The following is a 25,150-nucleotide window of genomic DNA, read 5'->3' on the forward strand; positions in this document are numbered from 1 at the left end:
TTATAAAAATTATCTAAATATATAAGATAAAAATTAAAAAATAAATTTTTGTTTTTATTTTTTTTAGAGCTCGAAGATTATTAATATCTATTAAATATATACGAAAATATAAATGTAAATAAATTTAAAATATTTATTAGATATAAATACGAAAAAAAATGTAATATAAAAATTCGAAAATAGAGATAAAAAATGCGTTCCTCTATCCACATCCCTGTTTCTTTCGCTTCTTCCAGGTTCTGTTCGTATGCAATTACATTTTATAGCAACGCAGGAGGGTTTTTTTTTTTTTTAATCGGGGTGAAAGTGGCCCATGAAACTGAGAGTTGGTCAATGCCTTTGGTGGGCAAACCCATCGTACATGCAAAGGGGAATGACGTTTCTCGGGAGTAAAGAATTTCAATAACTCCTCACAAAGTATTCACCCACTTACACTCAGCATTTCCATGGTAGAAAATTTGGTACCGGAGTTGCTTTTTCAGACTGACAGAAAAATTAAATTATTGAAGTCAGTGGAACTCATTTTATAAATAGGCTTTCACCGAGCAAACTTGTGGCAAAAGTTGTCGAAAGTGTAAAAGATTATTCAAATAAAATTATATGATGACATGATTATTACTATCACATCAATTATTTAGCATATACAGAGAGGGAAATTAATAAATTGCGAACATGGGAAAGCAAATTTAACATGTCATTAGTTTGAACAACGTTCCGAACAACAACCATCAGCAGACGCAGAAACACTTACGAAATATCTTTTCCGTCCATTAACATAGTGCTTTAGTACAAAAAGCAAAAACACAACTTTTATTGACAACAAACTTCCATCTTTCCAAGGCTCGTTAGACAAGCAGACTTTCTCAGCTGCTTCTTTGTGATTTAGTCACTCCTCTTCTTCTTCTTCTTCTCACTCTTCTCAGCTGAATTTTTCAACTGCAACACAAGTATGTTTGATGTTAATATAAACCGAGTCAGCTATTGAAAAAATTACAAAGCTTTATCAGGTATTCTAGCTTCACTCACCATGATTACCAGAATGCGGACAAATACAGCAACAAAATCAGTGAAAAGAGTCAGGGCATGCTTTACATAGTCCAGGTCACCCAAGTGTGCCTTCTCAATTATGTCCTGTGTATCCACTACCATGTAGCCCACAAACACCAAAAGCCCCAAGTAGATCTGTGAGAACAATCATAGACAAAAAGGAATGTCAATAGCATCTTTTTAAGTACAACATGAACACAGCAAGTTTCCAACTAATATTCACTCACCTCAGCCGTAAAGAGGGCTGTAGAACCACCAAAGATCGAGGAAGCAAAATGCAACCAGAGAAGCATGGACACACCAGATGAAAGCAAGCCACCAAGGTAAAGGTACTCTCTGCGCCTTGCTAACATGGCGGCTCCTGAAAAACATGCAAAGGCCAACGCTGTTCCCACAAATGCAGCTATCAAAACACTGTCAAAATGGAGAAAAACACAATAAGTACAAGTCATTCTTTTCTTTTCTTAATTGATCAAGTGGGAAAGAAGAAAAAACATACAAAGTCACCCACAAAAGTAAAAATGCAATTAAGCATAGTCATCCACCACTATGGAAAGGCCCCTAGCCTTTAAAAGAGTTTAGGGACTTCAATATCAATTGTCATATTTCTTTCATGTATATTAGACTCCAAAGGTAAAACCAAATGAATAAAATTCTAACTTGATTCAAAATCCAAGTATTTTCACCGCATAGATATATTTTCAATAACACAAAATTACCCATTTAATTGTTATAGGAGAAAATACCTTGGGTCAATCTGAATGGCCAAGTCAATCAGAGGACCAATTGAAGCCCCTTCAAACACTGCTGATGTCATCAGAAGAGAAACCCTCTTTTGCTGCAAAATTGGATGAGTTCTAAACTTCTAAACACGCAAAAAGAAATGGCATCAGCTAATACAAATCAAGAAAGATTATTATTACCTCTTCATTAGGAGGGGTTGAGAGGAGCCAAATAGTGGTTCCAAAGCATGCAAATGTGGTAAGGTAACCCCCAATGTTCCACAGGATATGAAGATAAGTCCCAACAGCAGAGGCAATCAGTGCACAACACAGGGTCAAATAAACCTGCAAATTAAAAACGTTATATTCAGATAATCAAGAAAACAAAATTTTGAAACAAAGAATAGTTAAATAGATAAATTAGTCTTAAAAATCAAAGATAAAATCATAATAGGCATCAGAACTACATAAAGATAAGAACTGCTATTCGTTTTCAGTCTTAGAACCCAAGAAAGAGTCAACCCAAGAGATAATCCAAAAAATCAATTAGCAAAACCCTAGCTAGCAAATTAGGGGCCAATTCAGAAGAAATTAAGGAATTTTTCCCTCAAAAAATCATAATTTTAGGGAAGATTACCCGTTTGAGATGGGTTTGAACGATCGGAGAGATCTGACGGAAATTCTTGAGAGTATCATAATTCCAGTTGCTTCTCGATTGAGAATCAAAGAAAGAAGAGAACGCATCCATATTTTGTTAAGAGAAAATGAAGAAAGTCGCAAGACAATTCACGGACAAGATTAAAGAAAACTCTCTCGAATTGGGTATTTGTTTATTACGTTTTCGAAGTGGACAACGGCATTTACAGAGCTCCTTCAGATAATTGCCTGGAAATTTCGAGTAGTTAAGTTACTAAAATGCCCTTGAGTTTCATTTAATTTATGAATTCTCCCAACTACTTGAACGAGTTCTGTTTAGCTCCTTGATGTCGTAAATTTTGATTTATAAGAGAATATTTTTAGTTACTAAAAAAAATTTTAAATTTTAGTTCAGGAATAATTGCCACAAAGTTTCTTAACTAAAAAAATTAAGAAAATTTAAAATAATTAGAGTTAATTATGGCAACTATTGGAATTATGCGATTAAGATATTTGAGGGGCAATTAAGGAAATGAAAAAGGGCAATTGCTCTGGAAAATTCGCGGTCTCATAGGTTGACTTTTGCTTCGCAATAACAAGCAAAGAGATCTAAAGTGTTCATCGCAAACATCGCTTTGCCGCGAAGGAAAAAATATTCCGCTGCCGCTGCGTCACGTGAACCAATAGGACATTGCCACGTCATTTTCTTGCGAACTTTTTCCAGTTGAATTTGCAAATTCTTATTTTCTCTCTATACTCGATATCATTCAAGAAACCAGGAAAACGAAAAATTGGTCATCTAATCTGAGAATGGAGCCTTCTGGAATGCCAGGAACTGACAATTGGTGAAAGAACCAGACCAAGGAATGACTGAAACTTAGGCTGAAGTAAATTTCTTGACAAGTTAAATTCCTTGCATGACGGAACGTTCAAGTTTAATTTGACCCAAGGAATAGGTTAAAGCATATAAGCACAGACCTCTGACAAAACAGAGATGTTTCCACTGATGATTTTCTTTCCATATTCTGTTCCTCCAATTTGTCAAGGATGGCTGAACCTTACATGGCTATTAGATACAGTTGCACAACTTGAACATGTAGAAAAGATTTCGCACCTTTCGCGAAGCCTTCAAAAATGGAGATCAAGCTTTTTTATTAGAAGCCTTAAAAGATCTAGTGATCCTTCTCCCAGCAAAAGATTGTTGGTCCTAGTGCCCAAGATGAGTCCCTGCTTGAATGCCCTCTGCTTTCTCAGGTTTTCCTGTATTGAAGCGAAGAATTCATGCTTAAGAGCATCCTCTGCTGTACTCCTTAATCTTGGGTTCACTGTTAAGCACTTGTCCATGAGATCGTAAAGTGAGCTCGGTATCTACTGGAGGAATTCTCGTCTCTTCGTATTCATTTGGCACCACTTCCGTAGTTTCATAGACGTCAAAAACTTTTCACCATAGAGTTCCTACAACAAAATCGTAATCTTGAATAAGAAATCAAATTTTACTTTTGAATAGATTATAGTTACAGATCATGCATGATATTTTTTTTATCCATTGGATAAGGGATAGGGTTGGTAGGGTTCGAACTCCTACTTCCTAAATCTTCTTAACCACTAGACCAAGAAGCTAAAGGCAATCATGCATGATATTTATACCTCAGGAATGAGGATTCACGATTATGTAACTTGGCAACTTCCCAAAGATCTTCACCGCCCCTCAGCTTTGCAATATCCTTTATGTTCCTGAAAGTGCCAGGGATGTTGGCAACGTTAGGCATAAAGCAAAAACAGGATCAAGTGATTTGGATTAAAGAAAAAAGTCTTACCGTTCAGGATCACCAAAAAAGGGTGATTTCCCAATCATTAGGTAGAGGAGTAACCCCAGCAGACCAGATATCAATCTTTGGACCTTGATGTTGAGATCTGAACAAGACCTGCATAAGTTACTCAACTTGAGGCCCCATTCATTGGAAATACGATATCATTTATCAAGTAGGGAGCGTTAATCAGGGTCTGAAGGTGCATAACTTCAGTTGGCCATATCTTCCTGTTCGTTTAATAGCAGAAAATTTATTTTCTTTCTTTGGTCAAATGGCTAAAATTTGCTATAGGCTATTAATAGTTTTCTTTTGGAAAAGCTTTTCACTTCTCTATTAATTCAAACCATAAGAACACCATCAGGAAACTCCAAATTATCTAACTCTAAGGTTTTTTCTTTTATTTATTTAAAACTAAAACCTAAATTAAAGTTTATTGTTCATTACCTCTGGAGATTGGAAGCCTTTTGTTCCAGCACAAGGACCTTCTCTCTTATGCTTCCCATCCCCTACAAGTGAATAAAATTTGATGAATTTACTAAGGAAAATTGCTCTTTGGAACCAAAATTTTTAATCCTAACCGAAAAAATACTTACCTTTGTTCTTGGTAAAGCCAGCTCCAGATATAGCAAAGCTAGTTGAGCTCAAAGGCATTGGAATAGGATGAAGATCCTGTCTATCAATTTTTCCTGGAGGAGGGGCAACACGCTTTCTCAAGGGAGGGGGAACATATGACAGTCCATGGTTTGGACTCTGCATTGCTTCCTGTACCAGGCTGGTGAGCTCTTTCCTACCTTGGCATGGAAAAGGTTCTCTGAGCCTTTCTGCTGAAGGAGTCCTTGTACTTACATTCTTTGTTGAGGTGATGCCCGAACCATCTGCACCCTGACTATTTATTTTATTCCAAATGCTCAAGTTATTATCAGCATTCCTTTGACTTGTTGTCTTCCTCATGTTCTTCGGCTCTAAAGTTAACCTGATCCTAAAGCAAGACAGTCAATTCAGGCACATTGAATAGACTTCCACCTACAAAAGAAAAAAAATAATAGAACATCCTACATGAGACAGAAAACTAAAAATGGAGAAGTGAGCTTACTAGAGAAGAAATAGAGGTAGAGTTTCCCCTTCTTTCTTTGACATGCATGTCCTTATGGTTCTGAATTGATTTCTGTGCAGCACGGGGTGATAAATGATTTCTTTCACAATGCTGCTTCCTTTTGTAAGTATTAACAACCTTGGTATGCCCTAAAACTTGTTGGGGGTTTGCAATACTGGAGCCACCATACACCTCTGATTACTCTTTGCCTTCTCAGAAGGTTTTGACTGCTGCTCCTTGGGAACAGAGAGTTTGGTAGCGGAATGTATAACACTAGCACCTGCTGGTACAACGGTTGTTCCTCACCTAGAGATGGAATCTTATGATTGCAATTATCCTCATCAAGGCTTTCCAAATCTCTTCCAGGCAGTATAAAAAGGCTTTCCAAATCTCTTCCAGGCAGTATATTGGAAAAGCTATGTTAAATGAAGGAGAAAGATCTTCTACTCCTTGTCTTTTATTCGTCAAATCAAGTTTCTCCTCTTTCTTGCTGTCCTCAGCAGCCACTTCATTGTCTACAATTCTAAAATTTGTTGTGGTGCAATCCACATAAAACTTTCCACCCACCACTACTGATATATTGCTCTGCTCGCACACTTTGGAGAGTATAAAGGATCGATTTTAACTGGTTCAGTTTCTATCCCGTGATCTGGTTTTCCAGTTGGAACGATTGGTTCTACTTCAGGCTCACTAGCTACCAATTCTTTGCTGAAATCTCTCCCCCCATAGTCTTCCTCGTTCATTTTGCTTTCTACATTTTCGATGGCCTCCACTTTACAACTTAATTGTCTAGCACCTAACAAACAGAAGCCCAGCACAATGTTTTTTACCAAGACCAACGGATCACTCAATTCTACAGTTCTGCTGATATCATCAGTTAGATGGTAATGTACCTGAAATTTGTTGATCAATAAGTCTTTGGTTATTATGATGATTTGTGCAACTTACTAGCTAGGATTGTGGAGGATTATTGCAATTTCCCTTGGAAATAATATCAAAACTCAACAAATTGAACTCAGTAACTTCCATTTGATGGAAATTTGAGAGACAAGTTCCTATTTACTGAAAGAGTAACATATCAACTTATGAATTGAATGAAAATACATTCAGAAAAACCAGCTGACCAAGTTGGAGATCAAACATACAAAAAGTGGACAGACCCTCCATCCACCATAACATTCAGCATTATACAATGAAGTGGACAAAATTACTGGTTTCCACACTTATAAAGGGCATCCTTTCATTCCATGGGAGGTGAAGACAAGGAAAGATTCAACAGAAAGCCAACCATTATCCCTATCAGGCCCACAAAGGCTGCGAATGTGATGGAGAAGCCAGAGTCATTCCCACGTTGTCTTCTCCTCTTCAGAAAATCCTGTTTGAGGAAAAGTAGTTCTTTTACATATTGGTCATGGCTGTTGCAAGTAGTAAACATGTATATACATATATATGGGTAATGACAATCTGCTTCCTCAGTTTGGGCGTTTAAAACTTTACTGGTAATTTATTGCTCTAGTATGCATAATATCATTTTATTGATTCAACTTCTAAGTTTTACAATTCAAATCTAGCTCTTATTCATCTCAGAGCATAAAACATCAGGAAAAAAGGTAGATGGAAACAACCAGTCAATATTATATGCGGTCCAGGTGGAAATTTGAGGCTTGCATTACGAATTTATGATGACTATAATAACATAGCCATCTTAACAAATAAACATAACCCAATCCATTTACAACACTAAGATTTTTGGGCTTCAAGGTCAATCATCTAGTACTTCAAGATAGATAATCTCTTATAAATCACCTAATTATTGTCCCTTTACATTGCCTTTCTGTCAACTGCCAAATTAAAAGTTTCAATGAAAGTTGCAAAATGGTGCAATTCCAAATTAGTGAAGCCGGGTTTTGCTTCTTTTTCTTCAACTTTTTTTTTCCGTATGTGCATGTCTATATTTTAGTTTATTGGAATAGTTGTCAACTTGTGATCAAAAGACCAAACGGTCTGAAGTAAGAACATACCAGTTCCTGTTGCAGCTGCAGTGTTTGCCGAACTGCTGCATCTCTTTCATCCTTCAGGTGCAGCACTGTCTGATTGAATACAGAAAGGAAATGTAAGATATAAAGACATAGAAATATGATTATAGCTTGCACACCAGAAAATATAATTAAACGGAAGGTGAACTGGCAAGCATATAACAATGAAGAACTAACTGCAAATGCAAGATAATATGATGATTTGCAATACCTAACCAAATTCCTTTTTCTTTTTTTTAGGAAAAGAAGGTCCTTAATCCCATAATAAGTCAGGTCTAAAGCATGCATTTATTCCCCTTTTCTCATGAGGCAGAAGAGCGAGTGTTATACAACAAAACTAGAGTAACATTATACAGTCAGAAAACTAGAAATCATAATCCTTACTATACAAACAAAACCAGAAATACTTTGGCCTTGAACTTGAGTATATAACAAAAGCATGAGAAACAAAGAGATTAGAAGGAGAGTTTTCAGTTGCCCACATCAGTACTGATTTCAACACCTATTCCGATTGAATTATCAAAGGTATCGATTAAACCTTTATTCAAAACCTCAAGGTGTGCATGTGTACATGTGTTGCGAGTTTAAGCAGTTAGAAACATAAATATTCCCATAAAATAAAATAACCCCACCTCCCAAAACAATAATAATAGATAAAGCAGATCACTGACTAGTCTCACAGAGTTTGAATCAGGGCTTTGTTCGTTGGAGCTCTTTAAACCTTCATCTTCTGAATTCCCTTGAGCTGAGGAAGGAGATACATAGAAAACTTTAAGCCTGCACTCCTCTATCTCCTTACCACTTTCCCTATTGAACTGGATGCAAAGACAAAGATCATATCCCGAAAATTAAATTTGTTTTAAAGGTAGTCATATGAAAACATTATTCTGCATGTCAGCATTCGTACAGTATCTGCTGGTAGATCATCAACGTCAGTATTTGGAGGCACTATAGTACTCTGTAGCAGAAATTTGTCTTTGCATTGCATATCTGAAGGATATTCCCGTTGGGCTGGGAGAGTGACTGGAATTCAAGCAGGTTAATATGATCAGAATCTCGATGAACTAACAGAAGAAAGTAACGGAGGAAAGCAGCCGAGTGACTTGTCTCAGAAAAGGTAAGCTAGCTATAACAATTCTTAGACCTAAAAATACCTGCGCTTTGAAATGCCATCATGAATTTCTTACTTTACAAGAAATGAACTAGTTGTTGGAAAGATCAGACTAAAAGTAATACCTTTAATGACACATGAGTCCCAAGGCTGTACAACACCAGTGTTTGGTCGCACAAAGTACTTCTTAGGTGAAGTTGTTTTAACCTAACATCATAACAAGTTGGGAAGATTACAATTAATCATAGAAATATCCCGAAATGGTTGGAGAACACACATAACAAGATATCATGCACATTTGCAACAGTAACAGAAAAGAGTACCTTAAATGCCACATCGTGTTCTGTGTTGTTGACCACTTTAAGATGAGAAAAACTTGGCTTTTCAAGCTCAACTGAAATCATGAATAACATGACCAAAAGTCAACTAAATTAAAAAACTTGTTCAACAAAAATTTTCAAGGATAAACATATAGCAAAGAAAATGATCACAATGAGATATAAGAGGGATCTTATCATTACAAGGAAACCAACCTCCAAAGGCAGAAATTAAGGTAGCTAAATATGACGACATGTTACATAGACTGAGAAACGAAAAAAGAAAATTCCTAAACTGCTTCTCTTCTCCCTGCATCTTCTAAAGAACAATATATCAACATTCACAAATTAAATCAATTTGCATTGCCAATTATTTATACAAGTTCTGGTTGGAAGAGTCAAGGGATGCTGAATTGGTCGATGCTAACATCCAAAAAACACCAGCATTGACCGCCAATTCTATATCAAGGGACCCCAATGAAGTCAAGAATTCAAAAAATAAAATAAATCAACATACAAATCACTACATTCTCCACAAATCTAATTCCATAAACTTGTCATACATATTTATCCCAATCCTTACCTCCATTTGAAATTCAACAAAACACCAACACTTTGCAGTTTGCACCATATTTTTCCCCTTTCCAAGTTCACCACATAACCATAGAATTGAATCATGAACTTTCACATACATCCAATGGGACTCTACATAAACAGTTTCATGCAAGTAAACATACATACATACATACACATGCATGCATGCAAGTACAATCATATATAAGGTGGAACTTACAAATGAACTTGAGGTCATTGGGATGAACAGAGATCAACTGATTACCCTCACCAGCAGTCATGTCTGGGCCCCCACCTCCGCCTCCACCACTAGATCTTTACTCTCTTTAGAAAAAAAAAAAAATTTCAATCAAAACCACCCACAACAATCTTTCACAAACCTAAAAAAAAATCATAACCAAAAATAATAATAATAAAAAAAACCAAACAGAGCCCTCAAAAACCAATTCTCCAACAGAGTTTCTACTTTAGTTTTTTCAAGAGAGAGAAATTTAGTTAATATTAATTACCGGAACTAACATGTGGTGAAAACTGCAACTGGCTCGGTCCAAATCCGAGGTTTCTTTCTTTCTTTTATCTTTGGTGTGGGAAAAGGAGTCACCGAAATGGTCGCCACCAATGTCGAAGTTTCTGGTCCGAATAAGATTTAACTCTTTCCTCTCTTTTTCACTTAAAGAGAAAAAAAATGGTATAGTTTTGGAGCGTGTGTGCACCGCCTGTCACTGGTAATGTCATAGGCAGAGTGCGGTTCCATCAGAGGGAGAGAGAAGAGAAGGGAAGAAGGAGAAATGGATGTTGACACGTGTCATTTTAAAAGGAAGATGAAGACCCGGTTCTAAACAACACCCTGGAAGTGGGACGCACTGACGTGGCACTAATAAAAAGAAACTCTTACGTGTCTTTTTCGTTCATTTTTTAAGTCTCGTCTCCCTCAACCCTTATCCCAGTGGCACTTACATATTTTGTTTTTGTCGTTAAAGAAAAATCTAAGAAATTATTGGAAGTGTCCGTTAACACTTTGAAAAAACTTTGGTTGCATGGGAAAGTCTTAAAGAAAATATGTTTGTAGTCTCAATTCTTCAATTCTTCAATCTTGCATGCATCAAAAATTTCATGAGGAATTAAAATACTATACATTTTTAAATAATCCAAGTCTGATAAAATTTAAGGCAAGGCTTCATTGCAAAGAAACTTTATCAGCAAAAACAAGTTAAAAAACAGAAACATGAACTAATATGGGGTTAGATATTGCTTTGAACAAAGGCTCCAGATCCTGTATAAATCCTCTTTACAGAATAAATTTGTAATTTGTCTATTTGATGTAATATCAATATGGAAAATGTAAGTGAACTTGCAACTCTGCAAATTGAGATGATTCTGTTTCATCTGATAAATCAAGAAAGAAGCAGCGTTTGAAGGCTCTTACAATATCTCTATGCAATTGAGAAACTGCTTGGAATTTTGGGGAAAAAAAACCAAAGGCATGAGTGTCCGTATTTGAAAGTTGACATCCTGGGAAGCTTTTCTCTTAGTTAATACAGCCTCGCCCTCCTGACTTGCCTGTGTTTGACTACGTTAATTTCCATAATGTTCAGTGAGTAACTGAAATAACAATGGAGAAAACATAGATCAGCAAACATATACAACAGACTTCAGAAATGGCTTTCTGCAATGTGTCTGCCTAATCATCATCAAAATCCAGGAGATTCATGCAGCAGCAGCATCAAGCTAGGGAAATAAGCTAGATTCAGGTTCCAATTTATTACAGATTTAAATATCATGTCGTAGCTCGTAAACACATGGAAAGTTTAAGCAAAAGATAAATTCAAGAAATGTAACTTCCGTTGTTTTCTAATGATGAGAAATTTATTTCTGCCTTTGGAGGTTGGTTTCATTATTTTCAGCCCAACACATTAATCTCTACAATATCACCTGTGCTATGATCTGGAACCGGTCTTTCCCTTTCTGATTCTTCAATTTCTCTTTTATTCAATATCTACTCATAAAACAGCAATTATGTCATCAATTTGAATAATGAATCAATCAGCCACACATCTTGGTAAAGGATCTCAAACCAGCTGAGCAAAGTTAAGCTCATTTATTAAGCAACTCAACTCAACTACTCAAAATTGGGCGAAAGGTTCTCTCTTTAGTAGGCAATTCAACTTCCTCAACTCCCTAACCAACTCAAAAGAAAAGAAAAAAATTGCAATGCCAAAACTTAAATTCCATCACCTACCCCATTGATTCTCCTTCACCAAACCTAATCTGCTGACAGATCTACCTGCTTTGAGCGCAATTGCTGATACTGTTCATCAGTTGAAAGCTTTGCAAATCCTTTACTCAGAGAAGCCAAGGTCGAACTAGTCATACCAAGTACATCCACAGAAATTAACAAATGAAGAGGGTTATGAATCAAATCTCCCCAAATGCGGTTTCCAATTGCAGGAAGTATGGAACTTCTCTGCATGAATCTGTCTTTCCACATTTCATATAGCAGAAAGTATAGGACTCCATACACCCAGAACCCCATGAGGTCTCTAAGCTGGTGCTGTCTGCAAAGACTCTTTCAAACTTGTTTCCCAAACATCTATTAGGCTGAAAAGATAAGAGGAGGGAAAAATAATTATTACATTTTAGCTTCAAACCCCTAAATAATATTTTCTTCTAATAAGTTAAACATTTCATGATGAAGATGAATCCTCTTGACTTAAAAAAAAAAGGGAAATCTTTCCTCTCAACACTTTCCATTTAAGGAGAAGTTCTTGTAATACTAGAGCTAGCATTGAATAAAATATTAATCCTTCTACTACAACATGATTTGTACATGGAATTCAAGTGCTTCAAGTTGAGCATAACGGCATTCTGAAATAATTACTGGCTTGGCTTGGGATTTCTCATTAGTCAAATGAGAAAAAGTGAATTTTGTTTTAGAGGTTAGTAATGATGACAACATTACATTATCAATATATCTCCACCTATTTTGTTAATAAAGATTTCAAGAGAATGTTATCAAAATTCATTTAGTGAATCAAATCAAAAAGAAGGAACAAAACAGCATTCACATATCATAATCAGAGCCATAAACTACTCCACAGTAGAGTCTTTGATGTGATGATATAGATATGCTAAAGTTGAACAATACTTGTTAGCTGTTACACATGAGAATAGAGCTTTATTCTCTACCAAAATAAAGCATAGGCGAAACTGAGAACAAGAAAAATGAAACGTAAAAAATAAATTTAAATAACAAAGAGAGTCAACTCAACTTGGATATAGAAAATTCTCGTATGCCTTAAACTGGTTAGACATGTCGCAAATTACACGTGTACTGTGCACGAGCACTTGAATGCACCATGCGGGATTACATAACCAAACAGACAGAGAAAAGTGGAGAGGAGAAAAGGAGCTATTGAAACTGAATCATGAAAATATCACAAAAAAGAAAAAATTATCAAAAACATTTTGCTAATTACCTCCCACAATGATAATGAACAAGGAATAGCGGTTCAGGTAAATTCTATCAAGGCATCACCCAGCCAACATTGTTGTTGACTTCCCAGCATTCTACAGAAATCATCCTCCTAAATCTATTAATATGACAATTTACAAGTTCTAGCTGTAAGAGGTAGAATATTAGTCTTACTCAATACGTATATCTGGGTCAACTTGAATGACGTTGGAACTTTGGAGAATCTGATTTAGTTAAAGATTGTTATAGAAATCAACCAAGGCCCAAATATATCGGTCACCTATCATGTTAATAGAGGTCATACAGATCAATTATGCCAGTATCTAAAAACAAACAAAGTACAGCCACATATTCAGCATCACATAGATGGAGCATCACCCGCATATATACATATGGACGCTGGATGCCATCAGTGTTCGCATTTCGCATTGTGATGGTCATCTGAAACATCAAGAAAGATAACTGATAGAAGATGGATGTTGAATTCCCAAGATCCAGCAGAAATTTGCAAAATAACGTTTCCTAAGTTGGAAATGGAAAAAGCCAAGGAAGTCTAGGGAAGGGGTGTTAATTTAAGACATGTCATTTTATGCAACAGACCATTGCTATTCATAAAACAAAAGTAAAGGTGCATAAACAGGCACTGGAAGGAAGAAAAGCAGCAGGTTTTAAAATATCAGAGAAAAATTGAAGCATGCCATTAGTGCAAAATGCACAATAATGAGTTTTACCCTGAATTTTTAACTTTCAATAGATAGCAGGAGATATTGTAAATGCCATGTATCATTAGAAGCATTATAAAACAGCTAAGGACAAAAACTGCTAAAACAGCTAAAACGAAAACATCACGCTAATTCTTTATAAAAACAAATCTCTTAAATAGAAGCCCTTACCTGCAAAATAGCATCCTCACTACACCTTTCAACTAAAGTTGCAGATTCAGCCCAGAAAATCCAAAAAAAAAAAATTTTGAGAACATAGAGCAAGGCCCGATAAGTTGATAAAATTTTGTGACAACAATATTTTACATCACAAACCTTGAGTTTTAACTTATCCAAGAAATCCCATCTTAACCGTCACGGGCAACTTCAATGCAATTAAGTGCATCTGGCTTCAACTGCATGTTTGTTAGCTCAGCATCCCCTATTTTACATTTGAGAAAATAAGTGAAGACATCAAGAAAACAAACACATTTAATCCTAGGGAAGTAACCTACTAATACATACTGATTATTTGAAGCAAAAACACCACTATTCCTATCCCTGTCACAACTCCTAAACTGCCCCAAACAATCTTACACTATCCTCTTCACCATAAACCTTAATCAAATAAATAAATTGCATAATCCTCAAAAGATAAATCTTCAATATCATAGTCCATACCCTTCCCCCAATCAATATCAAAACCTTTTTGCATCTCCAAACCTATTTTAAGCAACCTCAACAGCTCTGAGTTCCTCAGGCCAATGTTGTTTATTGAGCATTATAAATTCTCTCGTTCTTAGATTTCTCCCAATGTCCTCTAGATTTTTTTATTTTTTTTTTCAGGTTTCTCCCCCTTCTAAACGTTGGGTAGAAAAGGTATTTTTATCTAATGGAAGTCACATTGGTAGATAATATACATAAAAACAGAACTAAGACGTAAAGACTTCCATAATTCATGGTGGCAAACATGCTTATAACCCCATGCCTACGAATTCAACAAAGATATATAGCCCTCCATGTTTATCGCTTAGAAACAAGACTAAGTGGTCAGAGTTCTATCAATATTTCCATCCACAGAAAGATTAAGCAACAAAGAGAATAAATCATTCAACAAGATGGTATTTAATTAAAAAAAAATCCAATTTCAAAACCCAAATCACTCAAGTTTTGGAGAATAGTTACTCAAATCCTATAAAAAATTTATTTGAGATTGGCTAAATGTTACTTTATAGACAAGAAAACTTACAAAAAAAGAATTCTAATAGAAAAAAAATTATTAATAGATAAGTTAGTATGCTTATAAATAAATAAAGTCTTTATAGAGTTAGATATAAAAAAAAGATATAAGAGAATTGGAAGATTTTACAAGATAAACACTTCATAGAATTACTGAAAATTTACATCTTATGAGTGTGTATATTTAAATGTTTAAGTGAACTTTAGGTGGACTAAAGGAGATTGATATGGGATTACTAGAGATTTACATCTTATAAGTGTATATGTTTAAATGTTTAGGTGGACTTTAGGTAGACTAAAGGAGATTGAGATAGTCCACATAGATATAATGCATAGATGCACATGGGTATATATTTGTTTAAGTCGAGAATACTTTATAGGACTAGAGAAAATTGAGAAGGTTTATGCGTATTGATTGTTGAGAGCTTATTAATATAGATTGTATGTTTAATTCTTTATAATTAGTGGATTTTTTTTTCATTTGTGACATAGACGGTTTAACCAAACCATATTAAATTGTTTTTTTTTTGTGATTAATTGATTGTTTAATTTTATTTTCGCTGACGTAAATATTTAATTAGATTATAGGTTTTTTATGTAACAAATGATATCTGAGCTGTCTTGATTCAGCAAGTGGTATCAATGCTAAAGATTCAAGATTAGGAAGAGGCAAGCTTAGAAAGCTTAGAGAAGCTCTATTTAAAGGAAGAGCTCAAATTCATACTTTGATAGATTGATTTGTATGAAATGTGAAAATACATAAAAAAAGATTATCATGAAACTTTTATTATAGGTAAAGCTAAACATATCTAGTATGAAGATTGATGATGTGATGGAATTTAAGTCGATGTGAAAATTGTTGAGAATAGTGACTCAAATCTTATAAAATATTTATTTTATATTGGCTAAATATTACTTAATAGACATGAAGACTTATAGAAAAAAAATTCTAAGAGGAAATGGATCCTTGATAGGTAAGTTTGTATGTTTATAAATAGGTAAAATATTTACAAAGTTAGATTTAAGAAAAAAAAAATAAGAGAGTTGTAGAGTATTATAGGATAAACACCTCATAAGATTACTGGAGATTTACGTCTTATATATATGTATGTTTGAATGTTTAGGTGGATTTTAGGTGGACTAAAAGAGATTAAGTTGGTCTATATAGATATGATGTATAAGTATACATAGATATGTATTTATTTGAATTAAAAATACTTCATAAGACTAGAGAATATTGAGATAATTTATGAGTGTTAATTGTTGAGTGCTTATTGTTATAGATTGTATATTTATAATTCTTTACAACTAGTGAATCGTTTTTCTCATCCATGAAAGTAAAAAGGTTGGGTTAAACCGCGTTAAATTATTACTTTGTTTGTTATTGATTAATTGTTTGATTTTGCTTTTGCTAGCGTAAATGTTTAATTAAATTAATGGCTTTTTTGCTTAACAAGTGATATCAGAGCTGTTGTCACAGTCCACACTAACTTGTGAGGTATTATCCATTTTGGCTCGCTGATGTCACGATTTTGTCCCACAATAGGCATCAATTTTAGTATACAATTGATGTGAGATTCATAACTCCTCTTAGGATCATGAGATCCTCTCCCACTCCAAGAGAGGCCCACCGTCTTTGATGACATATCGTTAGTACCTCCAAAGCCAATTTTGATACCAAATGTCACGATCTACACTAGCTTATGAGGTATTGCTCGTTTTGGCCCGTTGACCTCATGATTTTGTCCCATAAAAAAGTGCCTCATAAGTTGAAGGGATGTAAACCCTTATATCCTAATACCAACTTCAGTACACAACCAATGTAGGATTATGGCTCCTTTTTAGGACCATGACAACTGTCTTGATCTCAACAAGTGGTATCAAAGCTAAAAGTTCGAGATTAGAAAAAAATAAATTTAGAGAAGCTTGATTCAAGGGAAGAGTTCAAGTTTATGCTTTGATAGATCAATTTGCATGAAGTATAAAGATACATAAAAAATATTGTCATGAAACTTTTATTGCATGTGGAGTCAAGCATGTCTAACATGAAGATCAATAATTTGATTAAATTTAAGTTAAGGTGGAGATTGTTGAGAATAGTGCCTCAAATCTCATAAAAAATTTATATGAGATTGATTAAAAATTGTTTGATAGACAAGAAAATTTGTAGAAAAAGAATATTAAAAGTAAAAAAATTCTTGATAGGCAAGTTTGTATGCTTATAAATAGATAAAATCTTTACAGAGTTAGATATGAGAAAAATATATAAAAGAGTTATAAGATTTTATGGGATAGATAGTTATAGGACTACTAGAGATTTACATCTTATAAGTGTATATATTTACACCTTATGAATGTATATATTTGAATGTTTAGGTAGATTTTAGATGGACTAAAGGAGATTGAAATGGTCAATATAGATATAATGCATAGGTGCATATATGAATGTGTTTGTTTAGGTTAAAAATACTTCATAAAATTAGAGAGGATTAAAATGTCTATGATATTGATTGTTGAATGCTTATTGATATAAATTATATATTTGTAATTTTTTACAATTAATAAATTTTTTTTATTTGTGAATATAAATGATTAAATCGAATTATGTTAAATTATTTTTTTATAATTAATTAATTATTTTATTTTATTTTCGTTTTCGCTGACGTGAATGTTTAATTAAATTAGAGATTTTTTGTATAACTAATGATATTAGGGCTGTCTTGATCCCGACACCAAACATTGAAATAAAAGCATATTAAAAATAGAAGAAGGAAAAACCATTGAATTTTATCAACAGTTTCAGATACTATAACACAACAAAGAAAAAATAAATAAAAAGAAAAAGAAAAAAAATGTCCCAAACCTTACCAAACACTATCTCGAGATGCTTATCATGTAATTTCCCAAATATCGTGAGGTAAGCTATTGATCTTCAAACATCTTTGCAAGGTTCTTTTCTTTTCCTTTGTTCGATTCTTGAATCTGATTATCCAAGAAACAGATCAAAACAAAGATGTAAAAGATTGTAAACTTGAGAAAAAGAAGAAGAAAAAATCTATAATTTTTTCTTATTTCTGAAAAAAAAAAAGTGTGACTTTTTCTTTAAGAACAAGTCGGGCATACTTGTAAAGGAAGGTACTGGAAAGAATAGTATTTATTACCGTGAGGCGGTGGCCTGCAGCCATTGGGACGAATGGTGATGACGTTTACAGTTAACTGAAAATTTCCCGAAATCAGGGCATTGACTCTGACTGACCGTTAGGCGGCTTGGTTTTCTACACCTGCATTCTCCAATGACTATTTTTGTGTTTTTTTTTTTTAATTTATTAATTAATGGTACAAGAAAAACTAACCTGTTTATTTAGAAACAAGACAAAGCAAGGAAAAATAGTATCTTTATATTGCACCAAAAAGAAAAAAAAAAGGAGTATCTTATAGTACTGCAATGGTTCTTCCTCTTTAGCAACGTGGCAATCACGTAGAAATTCACAAACTCTCCCTTGCTTTAAAGCCCTGTCACTCTATCATTACCTTGATCGCCCACGTGGCGCTTACGTACAGATGTTTACGGTTGAAGCTCCAAAATAGTAGCATGTGTCTCCCGTTTTCATGCAAACTCGTCTTCTGTGTCTCTCTTCCGCCATCCTCGCTCCCCCTCTCACCATTCTCTCTATCTTCCCCTAAAAAAGACAAATTTTTGCTTTTTCTCACTCAGCAAGAACCAGTAAAAAGGTTTTGTTTTAATGAATCAAGGCTAGCTATCGTATTAGAGGTAAAGGTTTTTTTTTTTTTTTATGTCTGTCAAGCTAATCACATTGTGTTAAGGATGTTTGAGCATGGAGTTTTTATGATTATGATGATTATGAAAGATTGGTAAGAAAAAAACTGGCATTTTTGTTGGTTTACAGTGGTTAAATTTGTGTGTTTGTGAAATATGTCAAGGAATTCAGATACAAAGAGGAAAATCCCACCGGGGATTTTGCTTATCAGAAGCATTAGAGGTAAAGATTGGAGCCTAAAATCATGTAGATACATGGTTTTGTTGATTACCTTCATAGCATATGCTAGTTATCATGCCTCTAGGAAACCTAGTAGTATAGTTAAGAGCGTTTTGTATCCTGACCCCCTGAAAGCTTCTAAGGGAAACCCTTGGCCTGTTGGAAATGTCTTCATCAAGGAAGAATTTGTGCGTTTTGATGGAAATAGGGTAAAAAACAAGGGTTGGTATCCTTTTAATGGAACTGATGGTACATCAAAATTGGGTGAAATTGATGTTGCTTTTCTGGCTTGTTACTCTTTGGGAATGTATGTTGCAGGGCATTTAGGTGATACTTTGGACCTTAGATTGTTCTTGACAGCTGGGATGATTGGAAGTGGCATTTTTGTGGGGCTGTTTGGGATGGGATATTTTTGGAACATTCATGTCTTTTCGTTTTACCTTGTGATGCAAATGGTTGCTGGGTTATTTCAAGCTACTGGTTGGCCTTCAGTTGTGGCTGTGATGGGAAATTGGTTTGGAAAAAGGAAGAGGGGTTTGATAATGGGTGTTTGGAATGCGCATACTTCAGTTGGGAATATTAGTGGATCTCTTCTTGCTGCTGGTGTTTTGGACTATGGTTGGGGATGGTCTTTTATTGTCCCAGGAGCACTAATTGCTTCATCAGGGGTACTAGTTTATTTGTTCCTGCCTGCTTATCCAGAGGATATTGGTTTTGGTGGTGCAAATGCTTCATCTGTGAATCTAGATTTGGTGCCTCAAGATGGGGAGGCTCAGATTCAAAAGGGAACTGCAGTGGATGTAGAAAAAAGTTCTACTCTCAAACAAGGGTCAGGGAGCAGAAAAGGTATTGGACTTTTTGAAGCTAGTTCGATACCAGGGGTGATTCCTTATGCTTTGTGCCTCTTCTTCTCAAAGCTCGTGGCCTACACATTTTTGTTCTGGTTACCGTTTTATTTGAGTCAGACAGGTATTTTTCTTGTTTCCAAGCTTTGCATATTGCTTGATTGACAAGATGGGAGTTAAAGCAACCCAAAGCCTCGTAGGCATCTATCTCAAATATCTTCTGATCTTAGTTGATGAATGCGCTGTATTGTAGACTTTGAGTGACAAGATTAGAAGAAAAATAAATAAATAAAAGATACATCAGTCATTTACAAAATCATGCTTATAAAGTATTTGATGTTCTATCAAACAATTGGGTCTCTTAGTGTGCTATATAAATTTCACTTATCTATTCTATGTTTTTTCCTGACGCCTATTTGTTGTTGGAGCATGTGATTCTATTAAAAACGCATAACGTTGTGCTTAATATCGGCATCAAATCGAGCTGCTTTGTAATAGCAGTAGAGATATTGTTTATTTCGTTGTGGATTGAATATAGTATGTGCGAAATATGACTATTGGTTCTCAAGTAGTTAACCGTCTTATCTTAAGAGATTTATTTCATGTTTTACCCGTATGAACCCGCTATCTTTTAGAATATGAGACCATTAAATTCTTTCTTATGCATCTGCAAAATGTTTTCCCGTCTGTTTGATTCCACTGTTTTGCAGAAATTGGTGGGGAGTATGTGTCTGTGAAGTCTGCTGGGAATCTCTCTACCTTGTTTGATGTAGGGGGTATTTTTGGGGGGATCCTTGCTGGCTACATATCTGATAAACTTAATGCCCGAGCTACTACAGCAGCCAGCTTCATGTTGGCTGCAATACCTTCCATGCTCTTATACCGCATATATGGAAATATTTCACGTACCATCAACATTGTACTTATGATGATTGCTGGCTTGTTCGTAAATGGGCCATACGCACTTATCACAACTGCAGTTTCTGCAGACCTTGGTACACACAGTTCTCTCAGAGGGGATTCTCGGGCATTGGCAACGGTGACTGCCATAATTGATGGCACTGGATCAGTTGGCGCTGCTCTTGGCCCTCTTCTCACTGGGTTTCTCTCGACAAAGGGGTGGGATTCAGTTTTCATAATGCTAATGGTCGGTGCTCTTATTGCAGCACTTCTTTTATCACGTTTGGTCATAGCAGAAATTACTGAGAGAACTCACAAACCAATTCCATCATCCCATGGACAGCAAACTCTTGAAGGTAATCTGGTCCCAATTTTATTGCAGTAATCATGCATGCAAGTTGCATTCTGAGTATTGCAATGTTAAATTTCTCTAAAATTTTATCTAGCCACCTTCTCCTTAGTAGTATTTGAGGTTAAAATGCTAGACATTAAATTTAGTGATTTCCAAGACTACCAGGCACAAGATAAAGAAACTTAAGCACTTTCCAACAGGTAATTCTTTTGTATTATACATGGAATTTCTGTTTTAGGAAGATAATATGTGGGAAAAGTTTATCTTTAATAGGTTCAAAGCCTGTTATTTTTCAAGTGAGAGGTCCTAAATTTGCTTCAATCAAGTCACCATTCCTGCTCCTTGCATGTGTGAAGAGCCTTTTCCAACATGGTATCATTTTGGACTTGTCTGATCTCTACCTTTTCCTTGCAGCTACAGCATCCCGACCCCTTCTAAGCAACCAAAGCTGATAATCTGGTTATGGTGTCAAGGAGCTATAAAAATTAATGGGGTTTAGAACACATACTATAGATAGAAGTGCTAAAAATAATAGTCTGAGTTAACAGACATGATGCATATGTATTTGCAAAATTTTGATGGCAATGACTGCAGCTTATCACCAGCTAGTCTGGTTTATGTAATATATTCACACTGATAGCAATATGTAACATTAGTTTGATTTATCAGTCTCTCATTTCAGTTGATTCTCGCTCTCCCCTTCTCCGAGTTACAAGCATATGCAGTTTCTATTCATGAAAAAGATTTTTACGGTAACATCAGCTGCTAAAGCCATGGCCCTATCTCTGCAATTGTAACCAAAGTATCAAACAAATGTGTCCTTTTTGATAGCTTCAAAGCAGACATTACCATCAATCGCCATTATAGTTGCTGGAATTGAAGAATCCTAATTTTTTCTCCTTGGTTGTCACATAACTCTTTCTAACCATAATTTGTCTCAATATTTGTTAAAACTCTCATATTCCACTTTCAACAAGTTTTTGTTTAAGATCACATAAACTACATCCCTTTTGTCTCTCTCATCTGCCATATTTTCATTTTTCGTACTGATTTTCTTCTAGAAATTCTTGATCTCTCACCATTTCCATATGTAGAAGGAGCTATTTGAGTCTTTAAGTAATGTTAAACTAATGTAAATCTAGTGTCTCAAACTATTATATCGCCTTTGATTCTTGGATACAGCCAACCAGAAATTAGCCAACAAATTGAAGGTCCACTCCATAGAGATAGAGTACAGAATGTCATACATCTGGCTTCGGTTCTGTATTAATTTAGGCTAGCAAGGTGGCAACACCGGATCCAGTGTCCGGGCCATCATTGGACCACCAAGTCTCTTCGTGTGCCAACAAACAACATCATGATTCTTGTCGTATGGTCTCATGGCTTGTAATTTGCAAGCCCAAGTACAAGAAAACTTGTCAATAAAAGGATTTACATTAGGATTGAAAGAAAAAAAAAATCCTCTTCTATTTCTTGCTAAGAACTGCACAGACAGTGAGATCAAAGAACTATTTCATTCCCTATATTAATTATGTTGTTTTCAATTATTTTTCTTGATTTCCGGTTATAAATCATTAAATAGAATGATGTAATGTTACAAAATTATAAAAAATGTAACCTGCAGAATGGTTTTTTCATGACCATCTTGAACCATTAAAACTTGACCATAGTTGACCAAAATTAGGTTGTTGGCCACCATTATGCTCTGCGTTTAGCCTAGAGAACGAACTTGGTTTGAATTTTAACAGCTTGCATCCATTCTGTCACCGACCAAACTAACAAACATTGAATACATTTTAAACCTGCATATTATTAGTACTTCATATGTAAGGTATTAAATCATTTCAGCTGCAATTCAGTATTAAATCTAATTAGATCAAAAATGAAGAAAAAACACAAAATCTAGGCCCGTGGACACGCTAGTATAGTCATGGTTTTTCTCTATATGTTTCTTTAATTTCTTGCTGCTTTTGTCATTGTGAATCTCGTGAATAAGTCAGCAGTCACCACTTTGGTTGGTGGGACAAATAAAAATGGCTACCTGCAAAGTATGAATGCCACTATGGTCATTGGTCCCCGCAGCCATCCTCTGGTGAGCAACCGTGGAATAAACAATTGTTATGACCTTAGTTTAAGAATAAACAGGGCTAACAATTCATGTTAGAGGAAAAAGGAAACATCCTCTGCATCACCAGAAGTGTTCGACCACAAAAAACCACACATTCCTTTGGGACACGCGTCAATTCCTGTTTCCAGCAGCATGAAATTTCCGTACACTTACCCTTGAAATGATTCTACAAACTTTCATTTTCTCCTTGCCTCTATATATCAAATCAACCTCAGTACTTTCCTTCTCCCATACCTCACACAATTCATGATCTCAGGCCTCAGGTCTCGCACATATACATATACTAGCATGGCTCGTTCACGTGCCATGGTCGCCTTAACTTTGGTGCTCGCTCTTATATCATGTTCAGTAGCTCAAAGTCCGTCAGCATCACCAACAATGCCACCAAGTTCAAGCACCACACCGTCCACAGGCGGTACTCCTCCTACAGCATCCACTCCACCACCCAATACTATGACACCTCCCCCTGCTGTGACTCCAACTTCCTCACCCCCACCTACCATGTCCAACCCTCCTTCCATGACTCCAACAAGCCCGACAACCCCAATGGCTCCTAGCCCTTCATCAACTTCAATGGCTCCTTCGCCATCTATAGCTTCTCCTCCTGGACCTGCGGCAGCTGGTGGACCTGGTTCCTCCGCTGAGGGGGAGCCAACTATGCCTCCCGTTATGTCATCACCAAGTTTTGCTGCTTCGACACGTGAATACAGTATATCCTTGTTAGCATTGCTTGCAGGAGCTGCACTCTTTGTTTAGGACAGTTTTTTTATTTTAATCTTTTTTTTTTTTTACCTTATCTGATTAAGCTATTTATTTGTGTATTTTTTTTCTGTTTCGTTTTCTTTCTCTTCTGGTTGATTCTTGGAGCTGCATTTGTGATTTGTGAGGGGCCTTTTTTGGAGTTTTACATTGGATGTTACACTTTTTTTATAGCATTTTGACTTAGCTGAATAAAGAGAGACTTTCAATATCTCATCTTAATTTTTGCTACACAAAATGGAGAAAGGTTGAAAAAAGGCAGGCTAATTTTGATGCCCATTTTTCACCTGAATTCAATCAGGTTAATTATTTTTACCATTTAATCACATCAGATAAGGAGAATTTTTTACGGTATATGCCCTTGCTCTGATGATAACATGCACAAAAATGAGACAGTTTAAACTTATACAGGGGATGAGATATGAACTTGGATAGTCCCAATAGAAAAATGTTTATTTGAACTACTAAACAATTTGTTGATTCACGAAGTTGTAAAGAGGCGTCCAGTTCATAAAATCGTAAACTTTAAGAAAAAATGTGATTTCCGAAAAGATATAATATCCGAGAATTTTTTCTTTTTCAGAACATCCTGTTTTTAAATTCATTGTTTTGTTTAGAAAAAATTCATATACATTAAATCTTAAATAATTACTATAATACACTTAATATATAAAATGACTGTTCACTATTTAAAAAATATAAAAAAATTACTTAAAGCGTTTTTATCAAAAAATATCTTAAATAATCTTCAATAATTTTTTTTAAAAAAAATTATTTAAGGTGTTTTTGTTCAAAAATACCGTAAATAATTTTTAATATTTTTTTAAAAAGAATTATTTAAAATATTTTTGATCAAAAATATCTTAAATAATCTTTAATATTTTTTTAAAATGGATTATTTAAAGCGTTTTGTCCAAAAACGTTTTAAATAAGTCAAATAAAAAAAATTAAAAAGTATTATTTAAAGTATTTTTAAACAAAAAATGTCTTAAAAAATCTACTCGTACATTTTAAAGATGATTATTTAAGAAACTTTTGTCCAAAAACATCTTAAATAAACCAAATAAAAAAAAATTGAAAGATATTATTTAAGACGTTTTTAGACTAAAAAGATTTTAAAAAATCCGTTGATACATTTTAAAGGATATTATTTAATATATTTTTATCCAAAAATACCTTAAATAAGCCCTTTCAAAATTAAAATGTATTATTTAAAAAGTTTTCATCCAAAGACGCCTTAAATAAAGAATTAAATAATCTCCTTCAAAAAAATCAAAATGTATTATTTAAGACGTTTTTAAACTAAAAAGATCTTAAAAATTCGTTGATACATTTTAAAGGATATTATTTAATATATTTTTATCCAAAAATACCTTAAATAAGCTCTTTCAAAATTAAAATGTATTATTT

General features: G+C 34.7%; 3 protein-coding genes, 2 long non-coding RNA genes and 2 pseudogenes across 7 annotated transcripts; 2 read left to right on the top strand and 5 right to left on the bottom strand.

Moving 5' to 3' along the window:
* Window positions 1-677: 677 nt before the first annotated feature.
* LOC111276835 (bax inhibitor 1-like) lies at window positions 678-2,621 on the bottom strand. The gene is made up of 6 exons (XM_022862731.2): window positions 2,407-2,621; window positions 1,971-2,114; window positions 1,794-1,885; window positions 1,275-1,461; window positions 1,027-1,182; window positions 678-936 (listed from the first exon to the last, which is right to left on the bottom strand). Exons 1-6 carry the CDS (start codon window positions 2,515-2,517, stop codon window positions 883-885), a joined length of 744 nt encoding a protein of 247 aa, XP_022718466.2. The 5' UTR covers window positions 2,518-2,621; the 3' UTR covers window positions 678-882.
* Window positions 2,622-3,704: 1,083 nt separating this feature from the next.
* LOC111318491 (carbon catabolite-derepressing protein kinase SNF1-like) lies at window positions 3,705-5,212 on the bottom strand (annotated as a pseudogene). Its single transcript, XR_016329041.1, has 5 exons — window positions 4,810-5,212; window positions 4,661-4,722; window positions 4,223-4,330; window positions 4,053-4,139; window positions 3,705-3,860 (listed from the first exon to the last, which is right to left on the bottom strand). The product of XR_016329041.1 is annotated as a carbon catabolite-derepressing protein kinase SNF1-like (transcript).
* A 1,081-nt stretch (window positions 5,213-6,293) lies between these two features.
* LOC111286490 (vesicle-associated protein 2-1-like) lies at window positions 6,294-10,098 on the bottom strand. 2 transcript variants are annotated; one of them, XM_089746017.1, is made up of 8 exons: window positions 9,856-10,098; window positions 9,567-9,670; window positions 8,780-8,850; window positions 8,582-8,663; window positions 8,253-8,368; window positions 8,017-8,160; window positions 7,331-7,399; window positions 6,294-6,684 (listed from the first exon to the last, which is right to left on the bottom strand). In XM_089746017.1, exons 2-8 carry the CDS (start codon window positions 9,625-9,627, stop codon window positions 6,550-6,552), a joined length of 678 nt encoding a protein of 225 aa, XP_089602143.1. In that variant the 5' UTR covers window positions 9,628-9,670; window positions 9,856-10,098; the 3' UTR covers window positions 6,294-6,549. The 2 variants fall into 2 exon arrangements, with proteins under 2 accessions (XP_089602143.1, XP_089602144.1); XM_089746018.1 differs by having other exon boundaries at window positions 9,866-9,974.
* Window positions 10,099-10,812: 714 nt separating this feature from the next.
* Window positions 10,813-11,997, bottom strand: LOC149513958 (uncharacterized). Its single transcript, XR_016329042.1, has 2 exons — window positions 11,586-11,997; window positions 10,813-10,948 (listed from the first exon to the last, which is right to left on the bottom strand). It is a non-coding gene; the product is annotated as an uncharacterized LOC149513958 (long non-coding RNA).
* A 1,131-nt stretch (window positions 11,998-13,128) lies between these two features.
* LOC149513959 (uncharacterized) lies at window positions 13,129-17,757 on the bottom strand. The gene is made up of 4 exons (XR_016329043.1): window positions 17,627-17,757; window positions 13,856-13,961; window positions 13,712-13,743; window positions 13,129-13,259 (listed from the first exon to the last, which is right to left on the bottom strand). It is a non-coding gene; the product is annotated as an uncharacterized LOC149513959 (long non-coding RNA).
* Window positions 17,758-18,120: 363 nt separating this feature from the next.
* Window positions 18,121-20,886, top strand: LOC111286497 (putative glycerol-3-phosphate transporter 4 pseudogene; annotated as a pseudogene).
* A 1,959-nt stretch (window positions 20,887-22,845) lies between these two features.
* Window positions 22,846-24,182, top strand: LOC111286506 (uncharacterized). Its single transcript, XM_022876512.2, has one exon. The coding sequence runs from the start codon at window positions 23,228-23,230 to the stop codon at window positions 23,735-23,737; it is 510 nt and encodes a 169-aa protein (XP_022732247.2). The 5' UTR covers window positions 22,846-23,227; the 3' UTR covers window positions 23,738-24,182.
* Window positions 24,183-25,150: the final 968 nt, after the last annotated feature.

The sequence above is a fragment of the Durio zibethinus genome, chromosome 17 (assembly GCF_047325235.1).
Source record: "Durio zibethinus cultivar Kanyao isolate XHJ-2024 chromosome 17, ASM4732523v1, whole genome shotgun sequence".
NCBI lineage: Eukaryota > Viridiplantae > Streptophyta > Magnoliopsida > Malvales > Malvaceae > Durio > Durio zibethinus.